This window comes from Dromiciops gliroides, chromosome 2, assembly GCF_019393635.1.
Source record: "Dromiciops gliroides isolate mDroGli1 chromosome 2, mDroGli1.pri, whole genome shotgun sequence".
Classification (NCBI taxonomy): Eukaryota; Metazoa; Chordata; class Mammalia; order Microbiotheria; family Microbiotheriidae; genus Dromiciops; species Dromiciops gliroides.
Window position 1 is genome coordinate 549,040,043 of NC_057862.1, and position 15,690 is coordinate 549,055,732.

The 15,690-nt window shown below is 40.7% G+C and overlaps 1 protein-coding gene across 1 annotated transcript in view; it reads left to right on the plus strand.

Annotated features, from left to right (window-relative positions):
• Window positions 1-15,690, plus strand: part of ACOXL (acyl-CoA oxidase like) — a 536,612-nt gene that overhangs the window by 313,813 nt on the left and 207,109 nt on the right. The window contains 1 exon segment of the mRNA XM_043984906.1: window positions 4,628-4,781. Coding sequence (XP_043840841.1) covers window positions 4,628-4,781 — 154 coding nt within the window.

Here is a 15,690-nt window from a genome sequence, read left to right on the forward strand (position 1 = left end):
CTTTCTTTGGACCTAGCTGCCCAAAGCGAAAATGTGGTGTTTTCATGGAGATATTTGTACTATTAAAAATAATGCCATTTTATTCTCACAATCAATCAATAAACATTTATTAATCACCTACTATATGCCATGTGCTGTGCTAAGTGCACAAAAAAAATACAAAAAGAGGCAATAGACAGTCCTTGCCTTCAAGGAGCTTACAGTCTAATGAGGGAGACAACATACAAAGAAATATATACAAAGCAAGCTTTTTATGCAGGATAAATTGGAAATAATTTATAGAGGGAAGACCCTGGGATTAAGAGGGGTTGGAAAAGGCTTAGATTTGAGTTGGGACTAAAAGGCAGCCAGGGAGACCAGTAGTTGGAATTCAGGTGGGAGAACATTCTTTTTTTTTTTTCTTCTTTTTTTGGAGGGGCAATGTGGGTTAAGTGACTTGCCCAGGGTCACACAGCTAGTAAGTGTCAAGTGTCTGAGGCCGGATTTGAACTCAGGTACTCCTGAATCCAGGGCTGGTGCTTTATCCACTGTGCTATCTAGCTGCCCTCATGGGAGAGCATTCTAAGCATTCCAAGCAGAGAAAATGCCTAGAGCTGACAGATGGAGTGTCTTGAATGTGGTACAGCCCTAGAGGTCATATTCACCAGATGAAAGAGTATGCCAATGAGTAAGGTGTGAAAATACTGGAAAGGTGGAAGGAGGCTAGGTTATGTAGGGATTTGAATGCCAAACAGAGCATTTTGTATTTTATGGTAAAGGCAATAGGAAACCACTGGAGTTTATTGAGTTGGGGGCAGAGGATGACATGATAAGACCTGTGCTTTAGGAAAGTCATCACTTTAGTGACTTAATTGAGCATAGATTAGAGTGGGGAGAGAATTGAGGCAGGCAGACCAACCAACAGGTTATTGCAATAACTCAGCAGTGAAGTGATGAGAACCTTCACCAGAGTGGTGGAGATGTCAGAGGAGAGAGGAGGCCATATTTCAGAGATGTCACATAGGTGAAATTAACAGGCCTGGGCAACAGCTTATATATGGAGAGTGAGAGATAGTGAAGAATCCAGGATGACTCATAGGGTGTGAGCCTGAGAGACTGGGAAGACGGTGTTGCCCTCTGCAGTAATAGGGAAGGATGGCATTGGGGATAGTTTAGGAGGAAATATGAGTTCTGTTTTGGACATATTGAGTTTAAAATGTCTATTGACATTCTGTTCAAGATGTCTGAAAGGCGGTTGGAGATGTGAGATTGGAGGTCAGCAAAGAGTTTGGGGTAGGATAGGTAGAGTCATCAGCATAGAGATGGTAATTAAATCCATGGGAGCTAATGAGCTCACCAAATGTAGTAGTATAGTGGGAGAAGAGAAGAGCGCCAAGGACAGACTCCTGAGGGGAGATCTCCAGTTAGAAGGCATGATCTGGAGGAGGATCCAGTGAAGGAGACAGAAGAGGAACCATGAGATAGGTAGGAGGAGGAGCAGGAGAGAGTAGTGTCCTGTAAACCTAGCAAGAAGAGAGTATCAGGGAGGAAAGAGTGTTCAGCAGTGTTAAAGTCTGCAGAGAGGCTGAGGAGAATTGAGGATTGATTAGGGAATTAAGAAATCATTAGTAACTTTGGAGAACAGATTTGGTAGAATCATCAGGTCAGAAGCCAGATTGTAAGAGACTTAACAGCAGCCCTCTGGGGTTGTTTTGACCAGGGTCACACAGACAGTAAGTGTTCGGAGAATGGATTTGAATTCTGATCTTCTGGACTCTAGAGCTAGCACCCTATCCACTGTGTAATCCAGCTTTGTTGTAGCCCATAGCATGTTTTTTTTAAGACTTGGGAACTAAGAATGGTATTTATTTTTAAAATGCAATAAATTTTAAAACCACAATAAAACTTTATTTTAAAATATAAAAATAATATAATATTACTGTTGTTCAGTCATTTCAGTCACGTCCAACTCTTCATGACCCCATTTGGAGTTTTCTTGGCAGAGATACTGGAGTGTTTTGCCATTTCCTTCTCCAGCTTATTTTACAGATGAAAAAACTGAGGCGAACAGGGTTAAGTGACTTGCTAAGGATCACACTGCTAGTAAGTATCTGAGGCAGAATTTGAACTCAGGTATTCTGGACTCCAGGCCCAGCACTCTAGCCATTGTACCACCTAGCTGCCCTCATAATGTAATTAAAATAAAAAAAAAAGTTCTTAGCTGGGGATGTACCAAATATAGCATAAAACTGTATTTAGTTTTCCACCTATAGTTTGCTCATCCCTGTACTACACCATGCTGTCTTTCATATGGCACCTTAATTCCTTCGAGATAAAATCGATAAAGGTGGCAGCAGAACACATAGTGGCAAAGGGAGGAAAGGTGAGAAAGAGACATGGGAGCAATGAGTGTTTTTTGTTATATTTTATTAAAGTCAACATTTGTTTCAGAGGTTGCCATGGTTAAAAAAATTCCATCACTGGAAGTGGCTTGCCTCTCTGTAGTCAGGTTGTTTGGTCATCAAAAAAGAGTCAACATCATTTACAAATGATAATTCACTTTAGAAATAAGTTCTTGAAGGCAGTTCAGGACAAGTGGGTGACTGGGAATGCCTTTTCCTAGGAATATAAATCTGAAAGGGATAAGAGAAAAAGAAGCCCAGAAGTGAGAAAGGAAGGAGCAAATTATGTAGTATTAGTGCTGGTAAGGAAGGAGATGGCAGGTGGATAGTTACCACAAAATCCTTTGTAGTGATTACTACCAAAAAAGATTATTTTATCTTTCTTGTTTATCTCTTTAAGAAATTATATTTTGTTTTTATATCACCTTCACTTCTAGATATATCCCTCTATTCCCTACTCCTACAGACCTCAAGCAAAAGTTTAGAAAGCAGTTTAGCAAATTTAATTAACATATCAATCAATTTTGATAATATTCCACACACATAATCTCCTACCTCTGCAAAGATAGGGAGAGAAATACTTTTTTTTGGAAATCTCTTTTCAGCCAAACTTGGTCTTTATGGTTACATAATGTTGAGGTTCTTTGTTATTTTTCTTTTCTTCAATTTGATGTTATTTTCCCCTTTATATCTTTTTCTCTATTCTACTTCCTTCCTTATGCATCTCTGAACACTTTATATTCATTGTTTATTAGGATAGGAATAGGGACTGAACTCATTGATACCTTCTTTGTAATTATAATCATAGAAAGTTGCCTGCAGTACTGTTCAATTAAATTTCTATCCCAAGGCCAAATATTATATATCAGCCATTACCTTTGTGTAGCACAATTTATTTAATTATCCCCTAATCTCTGGGCATCTACTTTGTTTCCAGGGGCAACTAGGTGGTGCAGTGGATAGAGCACTGGCCCTGGAATCAGGAGGACCTGAGTTCAAATCTCACCTCAGACACTTATTAGCTGTGTGACCCTGGTTAAGTCACTTAACCCCAATTGCCTTAAAACATCCAGGGCCATCTCCAGTTGTCCTGATAAGTATCTTGCCACCGGACCCAGATGGCTCTGGAGGAGAGAGTGAGGTTGGCGAACTTGCACAGCCCTTCCTCACTTAAATCTAATTCAGTGCAAGTCATGATATCACCTAGATGTCATGGTCCTCTTCAAGAATGAAGGACAAACAACAACAACTTTGTTCCCAGGACTTTGCTATTACAGAAGTACTGTTATAAGTATTTTAGTGATATGGGACCCAGAAAGATAATTTTAAATAAGCTTTCAAAATAGCTAAAGAGTTAGAGGAAGTCATGACCTTTTATAGGGTGGCTAAGTGGTATAGTGGATAGAGTGCTGAACCTGAAGTCAGGAAGATTCATCTTCCTGAGTTCAAATACAGTCTGAGATACTTACTCACTTTGATCCTGGACAAGTCACTTAAGCTGTTTATCTCAGTTCCTCATCTGTAAAATGAGCTGGAAAAGGAAATGGCAAACCACTGGAAGTGTCTTTGCCAAGAAAATCCCAAATGGGTTCACAAAGAGTTGGACATGACTGTAAAACAACTGAACAACAACAAAAATGACCTTTTAAAATGCTTATTACTTGTGTATGTAGCAAAGTAATTTCAGAATTTATGGTGGATGGGTGTAGAAAGCTGGAGTGAAAAGCACAAGACAGAGAACACAAGACCCCAGCAGAGGAAAGTTCAGCTTTAGTTATGGTCTCACCTGCATTATCCAACACATAGTAGGGAGTTAGAATGTCAGAGTCTCTAAATAAAAAGCTTTGAGTTGAATGTCTGCCCCGTGGAATTGATGGTAACAAGAGATGCCAACTATGAGGCATTAGCCCTATGGTAGAGGACAACAGAGATGGGTCTATGAGGATTCTCATGAAAGGACTATGAGACATAACTTTCACACAAGACATGAAAACAAAACATTTGAGACGTGGGCATTGGCTCTTAGAAAGATAGAGCAGAACAGTGTGGTTCGTGGATTTTTATTATGGTATATTCAAAGGCTCAACCTAAAAAGAATGAAAGTGTATATCAAGTTCTCAGCCATGCCTGAGACCCAGATTTTAGCCTTGTGGTTTACCTCAAGCTCTCTAGTTGGTCAGTGGGGTCGCTTCATGCTGTGTGGTTGAAATATTAAGTCATTCTGCTTTGTAAATTTTCTCTTCTAGATATGCTGGGGATTTACTGGATGAGGATATCTTTCATGAGAAGGATCTTGTCAACAGTCGATCTTTACAGGCTCTAGTAGCAGGACTGAAAGCATACAGTACCTGGGAAAACATAACCTGTTTACAAGATTGCCGGGAGTGCACTGGAGGCATGGTGAGTTGGAGAAATTGAGAAAAAGTTCTATTATTGGCCCTCAGAGGGACTATTTTTTTTTCTCTTTGAATTCTCATCATTGCTAAAATTTTTATTGTTGTTGAATTATTTCAGTCGTGTTTGACCCTTTGTGACCCTATTTGGGGTTTTCTTGGCAAAGATACTGGAGTGGTTTGCCATTTCCTTCTCCAGCTCATTTTACAGATGAGGAAACTGAAGCAAGGGGAGTGAAGTGACTTGCCCAGGGTCACACAGTTACTAAGTGTCTGAGGCTGGATTTGAATTCAGGAAGAAGAGTCTTTCTGACTCCAGACCCAGTACTCTGTCTGATGCACCACCTAGCTGTCCTCATTGCTAAGGGTAGAATTTGTCTATTAGAGAGAAGGGACATGTAGAATTCTGATGCTCTCAAGCTTTGGTCTGTAACAATTAGAAATAAAGTTAGAAAGAGTGCCATAGGTTCTTGGCTAAGGTGGAGAAACATGATCTTTGATTTTGGCAAGGCTAGTCAGAAGCATTTTCAAAATACAATATAGAACTGATTCGAAACCCATTTTAATGAACCTATGTTTAAGCATAAGATCCTATTATCATCTTGTGAAAAGGGAGTTGTCATAAAACCAAGGGTATCTACTCTTAGACAGTTATTTGGCTTCAGTGAACAAAGCCCTTGCAAGTAATTTCCAATAATCTCCTTAAGCTACATGACTAGAGCCAAGTGAAATTCACTAGAATGCAAAGTGCTCTGGGTATCACCCTACCACCCCTCTTTTGCCCAAGCTCTCTAAAGATGTCGTGAAAGATTCATGGTAAATCTTTCTGTTTAAACATCAGCATAAACAACTATACATAGCTATATGGGTGTTCAAGATAATGTGACATAAAAAAATTTGAGAGACATAGTTTCTGAGTAATTGATTATTTTGTTAATCATGCAGGCAAATAATTAAGGGGTCTGTGGCACTCTCGAATGCTAAAGATCCTTCACAGAAGCCACTCAGTGCTTATATGCCCTAGGAAGAATGGGTCTTCCTGAGGGTGGCAATCAACTCTGGTTAACAAGTAATGGGAAAGGGGGCAGCTAGGTGGCACAGTGGATAAAGCACCGGTCCTGAATTCAGGAGGACCTGAATTCAAATCTGGCCTCGGACATTTGGCACTTACTAGATATGTGAACCTGGGCAAGTCACTTAACCCTCATTGTCCTGCTGAAAAAAAAAAAAAGGAGAATGAATATTATAATGAAAGGTGGGCTAATTCCAATGGAGGTCTGGGGGATGTGACTCTGATCACTGAGTCTTGGTCAAAGAAACTTATCTATGCCCTTATATCATCCCATTTAGGGTAATCTAGACAAAAGGAATAATCTCTTTTCCCCCCAGATCTGTCTGAGTAAAATACAATGGGCCAGGATCTATCAATTCACCTAAATTAAAATTTCTTTACATTTTGAATAGATCTGAGTTTTTCCTCTCATTATTAACCCTGCACTTGAAAGACTGCCTGAATAACCTATGGGAGCTAATTTCTGTATGAGGAAATAGAAAAGGGGGGGGGACCTTGATCCTAATTCAGTAATTGGTGATTAAAATAAGAAATAAATAATCATTTCTTTCAATAAGTCACATAAAACTAGACCCAAGACAAGCAACCCTCAAATCAGCTTTCTCATTTATGGTGTGGAAATAATTCAAGAAGAAATTAAGGTAAATTCAGTTGAGTGGAAGAAGAAAAGCTCCGGGACATGGATGATTGGAGGAGGGAAGATCCTGATACCAGTCCCTTTAGAAGGAGACCCCAGGATGCTGGGGTGATAGGGTTGCAATAAGGCAGGGCCTTTTACCAGGGAGCAACTCACCTGGTATGTAGTCTTTGGAGGAGGAAGTATGCCATCTGGTAGCTTTCTAATTGAACTAATTATTCTTGTTAACTAGGTGCTGAGTACAGTTGTTTCTATGCCACTGAAGGAGTGAAAGTTTTGTCAAAATGGAGCACAGTTAGAATTATGCAATCTTCTAAAATCATTAGTTTAAATTCTTAAGCTCTCTAAATTTTGACATCCTGGGGAAAGGTCTAATTGTCTTGGACTAATTTTGGTCTGTCAGCAGACACAGTTACCCTGTGTGTGTGTGTGTATTCCCTTATAGAATTATATAGAGTTAATTTAAGTATATATATATATATACATACATGTATATATGTGTGTGTATATATATATATATGTATATGCACTGTGTGTGTGCTATTCTAGTTCTCCTGCTACACTAAAATCCAACTCTAATGCCTCATTATGATGTCAAGGTAATTATGGGTTCTTGAAGTCTATAACAGTAGAGCATACATTTTGAAAGGCTCTGTATGGCTTCAAGTATGGCTGGATGGATCAGCTGGATGCCTACTCTCCCAAGACCAGCCTGGGTCATTTTTTGAGAGGCTCATTACTGAGTTAGTGGAAGGGCGATGAAGATTTCTGTCACAGCATCACTTAGAAAACTTCTTACTAAGTCATAGAGGAGCTGTGCTCTGCTTCAGTGGCTCTTCCCCAATAAAATCACAGGAGGGTTGATGTGATTTTTTTTACTAGCTCCTCACCTAGATGTTTATCAGCCAGGATCAGGTCTCTAGACTCCCAGGGCTGGTTGGTGATATAGCAAGAAGAATGTGACCCAGTGGAATATAGAGGGAGGAGAAGATACAGGCAGCGTCTTGCCCTGTGAGCAGGAGTGTGCCTAGAGTTGCTCTGATTGTAGCAGAGCTGAAACAAATGCCCCAAAGTCAGTGACACCTGGTTTTATTGGCACCTGTGCCAAGGCACTAAAGGGAGCCAGATATGGGAAAGGGGGTTGGCATAGAAGAGATCAAACCAGCCTACTTGTGAAAGGGAGTGAGTGAGGGGAATGAATCCAGAGGAGAGCCAATGAAGTTGGAGGGAGCCATGAAACCGGCATCTGCCAGGGCGGGAGCTTTCTCTCCTGTGTCTTCATTATGAGGACTCGGGATATTCCAAAGTGCGTCTGTGGTTTGGGGTTGAAGTTCAACATGCAATGATCAATCAATCAAAAAGCATGCTTTAAGCACCTATTATGTGCCAGATGCCAAAATTGTAAGAGTAAGCAATCACCAGGGGAGTAAATATTTAGTAGAAATTCACAGGAAAATTGAATTTGCAACCAACTGTTTGAAATGTGCCAGGTGAGCTTGTTCTTAGTTTTCTATCCCTAAAGAAGTCTGCCCAGTGGTAGGCATCATACATGTGTCATAAGTAAACACTCGCTCATCCCAGTTGCAAGACCTTGGCTGTCTTCTGTGGTGTAGGAGAAAGAGGCCAGGTTGGGATCAGAAGAGTCTCATTCGATTCCTGGCTCAGTTGTGTGACCTTAGGGAAGGCACTAACCTTTCTGGGTCCCAGTTGCCTCATTTACAAAATCAGAGGACTGAACTCAATGATCTGTCTTGTCTCCCCGGCTCAAAACCTGTGTTCTTCTATGACCTTGCTTGACCACTGATAGATAAATGTATATTTACAGGTATAGGCATAGGTATAGGCATGTGTATAGGCATGGGTATAAGTATGGGTATAGGTATAGGTATAGGTATAAGTATACGTATATGCATCATTTACTAACAAAAATCTCATGTATTTCAACTCTTCCTTAAGGTTGATGCTGAATATTTGCCCCGTGACTCACTGGTGTCAGATTCACTGATTGATTCTAATAAACCCAAACTTAAAGGATTGTCCTCACTGACACTTATTTTCTCTTGCCCAATGAAAAATACTTTGTAAGCATTTTAGTCAACACAGTCAATCAAATTCAAGTCACTTATTAAGCACCTCTATGGCCACAGCAAGATAGATACAAAGACAGAAAAAATAGAGTATCTGACATCAAGGAACCTGGCCTACTGAAAGGATGCAACAAAATCACAAGACACCAGGTTTGTCAGTGTGTTGTTAGCTGTATTATCTTCATTGTCTATCAAGCAGAGCCTGACACTTAGTAGTCACTTCAAAAATGCTTATTTATTTATTAACTGATGAGAGAAAGGGCACTAATAATTTGGGAGACCCACAAAAGCTTCCCAGAGCAAGTTGTGGCCCCTGGGCTTACCTTGAAGGAAGCTCAAGCTTCTAAGAAATGGAGGAGCCAAAGACCTCATTCCATGTGTGGGAGAGCAACTAAACAAAAGCACAAAGAGAGAAAATGGACTGTGGAGTTCAGAGAACAGCTAAAAAGAGACCAGTTTGGCTGGAAATTGTCTTTCAGATCAATCTTTAAAAGGTAGTAGAGAACCAGATTGGGGCAGCTAGGTGGCATAGAGTGTCAGGCCTGGCGGCAGGAAGACTTCTCTATGTGAGCTCAAATCTAGTTTCAGACACTTACTAGGCTGGGTGACCCTGGACAAGTCACAACTCTATTTGCCTCAGTTTCCTCATCTCTCAAAATGAGCTGGAGAAGGAAATGGCAAACCACTTTAGCATCTCTGCCAAGAAAACCCCAAAGGAGAACACAGAAGGTCAGACACAACTGAAAAACAACTGAACAAAAGACAGCCAGATTGTGGAGGGACTAAATGCTAAGATCAGGAGTTTGTAATTTATTTATAAAGGCACTATAAAGCCTTTATAAATAAAGGGAGCCATGGAACATTTTTGAGCTATGAATGTGAGTGGTTGTTACTGAAGCAAAAGGCCTGTGAGAAAGATAAAGTCATTCTGCCATATTATGTCACTTACCTCACTTAGATTGACAGAAAGGTCATCAGAAGAAAATATCCATCTCCTCTACTGCCTAGCACCATGCCTTGCACTTAATCAACACAATAACTACTTCTTGAATGAATGAATGAGATTGCAAAATGAGAGGGGAAAAACAAGTTAGATACTACACTCTTTATGCAGAATCATGTCTATGGTACATATGTATGACGAATAAGAGTGAACAGCCTGGGCCTTTTGCTGAGCTATTATTGACTGAGGTGGGGACACACAGCTAGCACAGAAGGAAGTACTTCACCACATATTATCCTTCCCCAAAAAACTTGAGGTCTGTATACATAGTCATCCCATAAATGCCTCTCTACCTTCATTGAGGGAATTCTGCTACTTTCTTCCAACCCTCTCCCTCCAAGGAAACCCATCATCCTTTTGTAACTTCTTTAGTTCTTCAAAACAGAAAATTGCCCTGGAAGGGAAGGGAATACCTTATAGATTTCCCCAACATATCACTAATTCAATTAATCAGTATTGATTAAGCACTTACCATTTGCTAGCTCTGTGTTAGGTTCTAGTGATATGAAGAAAAAAAAAAGAAATATCCCCTGTCATCAAGTAGCTTATATTCTATTAGGGGCACTATGTACACATACAAGTAAACCACCCTCCTAGGGCTATCCCCCAAATTGAATTTGGAGGTTGAGTCCCCAGGGGGATGCCTATCCTAAATTTAAGATGCTTTGTAGGCTCATATTTTTTTAAAACTATAGCTTGAATATGTACAACCTATATCAAATTGCCTACCATTTTTAGAAGAGGGGAGGAAGGGAGAATAATTTGGAACCCAGTCTTGCAAAAGTGAGTGCTAAAAATTTTCTTGACATGTAATTGGAAAAAAATTAAATACTCTTAAAAACAACAACAAAAATGCAAACTATAGCTTGAGAGACCCTCCCAGAAGGTAACACCTCTAGCTCAAATTGCCCACCAGAATGCCATAGTGAAAAAAAGATAATTTATTAAACATCTCCCCATAAAGCTGGGGCATACTTTCCCCCAAGTGCACAGACTAGCAATGGGAAGAGTGAAAACCCTGAGAACATACTCATGTACAGACACATTTGGCCAAGGCAGCTCACAATTCTGGGCATTTGTCCACAAATTTATACAGTATCGGTGAGATGGGTGAGCACAGAAGGAACTTACAAGTCAGGCACACATGAAGAGAGTACATTTAGCCAACATGACTCAAACCTGTGTCATGGTAAGGCCTCAATTTCTTGTCTCTCCTCGTGGTGGCTTTTCATTGTTCCTTCCCAGTGCAGGGTCTCTCCTGGACAGATGGGACCACCAGACTCCCAGGTCCTACTCTTCTCTTCAAATCCTCTGTCTGTGCTCAAGCCTGTCCTGGGCTAGGTATGGGGCTCCTGCTGGGCAAATTGCCATGCTACACTTGGGAAAAAGGGGTGAGCAATTCCTTCTCAAGAGCTGGATTCTTTCTTCATAGGGATCTCTCTATGTGTGTATAGATATAGATATAGATATCTTTCTCTTTATCTCTCTCTATACATAGATATGTATGTATGTATGAAAATCTCTCTCTCTCTCTCTCTCTCTCTCTATCTATCTATCTATCTATCTATATCTTTCTCTCTCTCCCTCCCCCCCTTTTCTGTATGTGTGTAGAGACCACAGAGAAAGGGGAAGGAAGAAGGAGCAAGAGAGAGAAGAGAGAAAAGAAGGGAGAGACAGAGAAAACCAGAGTGAGAGAGAAAGGGGGGAAGGGAAGAGAAACAGGAACAGAGAGAAAACCAGACAGATGGAGACAGAGGGGGAAAAAGGAGAGTTGTATTCTCTCTTCTAGACTAGCTGAGATGACTGCTTTATCAGAGTTTGCTCTTGCTTTTTAAAGACCTCCAGAGTGGTACCTGATCCTTTATCCAGCCAACAGCTACCACAAGTAGATAGAGACACTTCCTAACACTTCCTTAAGATGACCCAAGTATGACAGGGGCATACCCTTTACAAGGTGCAAATGGGCCACTTCTGAGTCTGGAAGGGGTGAACTCTCACATCTCATTCTGTTTTAGCCTATAATTTCATCAAGTTTCTTAGGGAACTCAATTAGTCAGAGGTCCTTTCTTGAATCTTCTCTTCCTTCTCTTCTCCCCTTTCCCCTTACATAAATATGTATAAAATAAATATACAAGATAAAAACCAGGTACAGTTGCAAGGAAGGTACTAACAGTTGGGGGAATCAGGAAAGGGCTCAGGGAGGAGATGGTGCACCATAAGAGATGGCTCTGGGTCCAGCCCCTTAACACCTCCAGGCTGTGTATACATGATATCATGTCAAGGAAAACCCTACAAGAAATGTGGTAGCCCAGTAAATATATCTGAACTGTAGAAAATAGAGAGACGGCAGTTTTCTCTGGGGGCTTTCCTGCTGTTTCTTCAGAGATGGCTTGTGGCCATCATGAGTGGGAAAGAAATTGGAACCGCTAAAATGACATGCAGCAGTGGACCACAACACACCAAATTCCCTTTGGGCCAAGAACTTAAGAGTCTGCCAAAGCAGCTAAGCAATTTACAGTAATGACAGTCTGACCTCACTTAATGGCCTAACTAATCAGAAGACCAGGTGGCTTATTTCCACACTCAGCTCAAGTGAGCCGGGTGCAGGCATCCTGGGCTAATCTGCCTTGTTAAACAGGTGTTTGCTGGCCCTGGTGCTGCTCCAGCTGGGAGTCTTTTTCTCTCTCCTCCCTCCTCTCTCTGTCTCTGTCTGTCTCTCTGTTTCTCTCTTCTCTCTTCTCTCTCTGTCTCTCTCTCTCTCCTTCTTTCTCTCCCTCTCTCTCCCTTTTCCCCCTTCTCTCTTTTGTCTTCTCCCCTCCCTCCTCTTTATCCCCTCTCTCTTGCCTTTGTCTCTCCCTCTATCTCATATCTCTCTCCCTCTGTCTCTCTCCCATATTGCTTGTGTCTCTGTCTGATTTCTGGATATAGAATCTGATTTGCAAAAGATATAGAAGAAAGTCTTTGAAGTGTATATAAAAACCAGCTTCTTTAATGTCTTTTCAGACCTACAAAAAAATGCCATAGTGATTTTTGAGTCTCAAATTCAAATTAAGACAGGAGCAGGAAATCAGGGTTTAAAGTCTATCCTGTCTTATGAACTTCACTGTCCTCAGTGCCACTGGGCTCTTTCCCTGACTGTTCAGGGTGCATCACTCTGCCCACAGAAATCAGTCTTAGACTTGAATCTCAAATAATATGGAAAACCCATAAAAGAATCCCCTTTTCTCAATTAACCAACCAGCATTTATTAAATACCTACTATATGCCAGGCACCATGCTAGGTGCTAAGGATATAAAACAAGGACAAACAAACAAAAAACAATCCCTGCGGCAGCTAGGTGGTGCAATGGATAGAGCCGTCCCTGGAGTCAGGAGTACCTGAGTTCAAATCTGGCCTCAGACACTTAACACGTACTAGCTGTGTGACCCTGGGCAAGTCACTTAACCCCAATTGCCTCACTAAAACAAACCAAAAAACCAAAAAAACCAAAAAAACAATTCCAGCCTTCAATGAACTTATATTATCCTAAGGGGAGGGAGGGAGGATATATATAATAGTCTCTCTCTAGATAGATAGATATACACACTATATGTATCTCTCTCTCTCTCTCTCTCTCTCTCTATATATATATATATATATATATATACACACACTATATATGTGTGTGTATATATGTATATATGCAAATATACTGCAGACATATACATACATGTATGTGTATGTATATACACACACAGAGAAGGTTATTTCTTTTTTTCAAGGAGGCTAGGAAGAGGGAGACACTCCCACCTGGGGAGATAGAGAAGTGAGGGGCCGGGTCCAACATCCTATAACTAGCAAGTGCTTCTCAACGCCTCTACCAAGTGGTCATCCAGCCTATTCTGTTAATGAATTATAATGGCTTCACAGATTACCTTTCTCAGTGATGTAAGTCTTTTTACTAGACATAAGAGTTTGATCAGGAAGAATAAATCTCCAACGTGTCGAATTTGGGAAATCCACAGGAGGCATGACAGGGAACCTTTTTGGGTTTTCTTAAAATCTAGGCAGCACTGTAGGTTAAGACTAGTCCTGGAGTCAGGAAGGTTTGAGTTCAAATTCAGTCTCACATTTACTAGCAGTGTGACTGACCCTGGGCAAATCACTTAACCTCTGTTTGCCGTAGTTTTTCTCAGTTGTAGAACGGAGATAATAACAGAACCACCTGCAAGGGTTGTTGTGAGGATCAAATGAGATAATAATTGTGATGTGCTTAGCACAGTACCTGGCACTAAGGTGTGCTACATAAATGCTTATTCTTTCCCTTCACTCCAATCCTATCCCAGAAATGGGCTGCCATATACAGAGCCTATACGATTCAATTTTGCTCTATCAGCTCTGTAAGACCACATGGCCTGCAGGTGATTGGAGAAATGGAGCTGGGCCAGCTATGTGGAGCAGTGGATAGAGCACCAGGCCTGGAGTCAGGAGGATCTGAGTTCAAATGTGACCTTGGATACTTACTAGCTGTGCGATTCTGGGTAGGTCACAGCCCCATTTGCCTCCAAAAATAAAAACAGATAAATAAAAAAGGAAATGGGCCTGGATAGAGAGGTTTGAGGCCAGAAAGACTGGTGTGAAAATCAGTCAGGGTAGAAGTAGATGGTGAAACTACCCAGAATAGAGAAGACCATCAGGGAAAGAATATACAAAGAGAAATGTAGATTATGAAAGACAGGATATGTCTCCAAATGAACGTTTGGCAAAAGTGAGTTGAATAATTGTTCTGTGTTCATTTGTGACCTCAGCACCATCTGAAAAAGCAACAACAATTTACTCTATCAGTTGTCAAAGAGCTGTTTGTCATTTATGTGAAGTTATTATTTCCATTTCAGAAGCCAAGAGTACTATGTTCCCCTATTCACACAAGGTCGGTTGGTGGCTGTGGGGTTTTCCACCTCCTAGGGATTACATATTTTGCCCCAAGCAAGAAAGCATTTTATCTGTGGTAAGAACATCCATGTTGAGGAAAGATTTACACACAAAGTAAAATATTGGGTGTTTGAAAACACCCTCCCTGACTGTTGTGAGGAAAGTTTTCCACCTTCCTTCAGAGCTCGGAGGCTTGGGGAACGAATCATAGAACAGGGTCCCCTTTCCTTTACCCCAGACCTTTTCTTCATGACTGGTTCTAGCTCCTGTAAACCAGAGGCTATTGAGCCTCACCTTTTCTCATCCCCTAATGGGCTCTTAGCCAATTTTATAGACTGAGGGTGGTCTGAGGCAGGTGATCAGCATGCTAAATATATTATGTTTGTTTCATAGCCCTGGGCTATCCAGGGGGAGGTTCCTTGATTTGAGTGTACTGATCCAAGCCTGAATAGGCTGCCAGAAAAGGGAAAAAACCAAACAAACAGATACATACACATCACCCTAGGCTAGTGGTTCCCAATATTTTGAGGAACTTTTTAATATCCAAAAACATAATGGACTCCTTCTCTCTTTAATAGTTGTAGTATTAGTGTCCATTGATTGAGGAAGTACATAACACTCTTGCAAAACCCAAACCAAAACAAAACTATGTTCTTCTAACGATCCACAAAAGCTAAGTGTTGGCTCTGATATTATCTGGGTGACACTGGTCAAGTCACTTAACTTTTCTGAGACTTGATTTCATCATCAACTAAGTAAGTGGGGAATAATAGTTCACAATATTTTGTCAAAGTCACAGGAATGTTATGAGATGAGCACTTAGTAATCTACAGGTTGCTATGCCAATGTGAACTCCCATGATAATATATAGTAAATTCATCATAAATGCTAGCTATTCTATTCACGTTCTGTCTCCTAGAGCTTAAAGGAGACTTAGATGCCACCCTATACCCATTTTTCAAATGAGGAAGTCAGTTCCTGGTGTAGTTTTACTCATCTGAGTGGGTATCATAGATGAATAAAATCCATAAAATAATAGGTCATTTAACCCTGAGGCAGTTATTGAAAAATGAATAGTTCCTCACCAAAAAGTAGGAGAATTCAATCACTTAACAAACATTTAGTTATTAAAGGCCTACTACTATGTACTAAGTGCTATGCTAGGTGCTAAGAAGACAAAAGAAAAAAGTGAAACATTCTCTGCC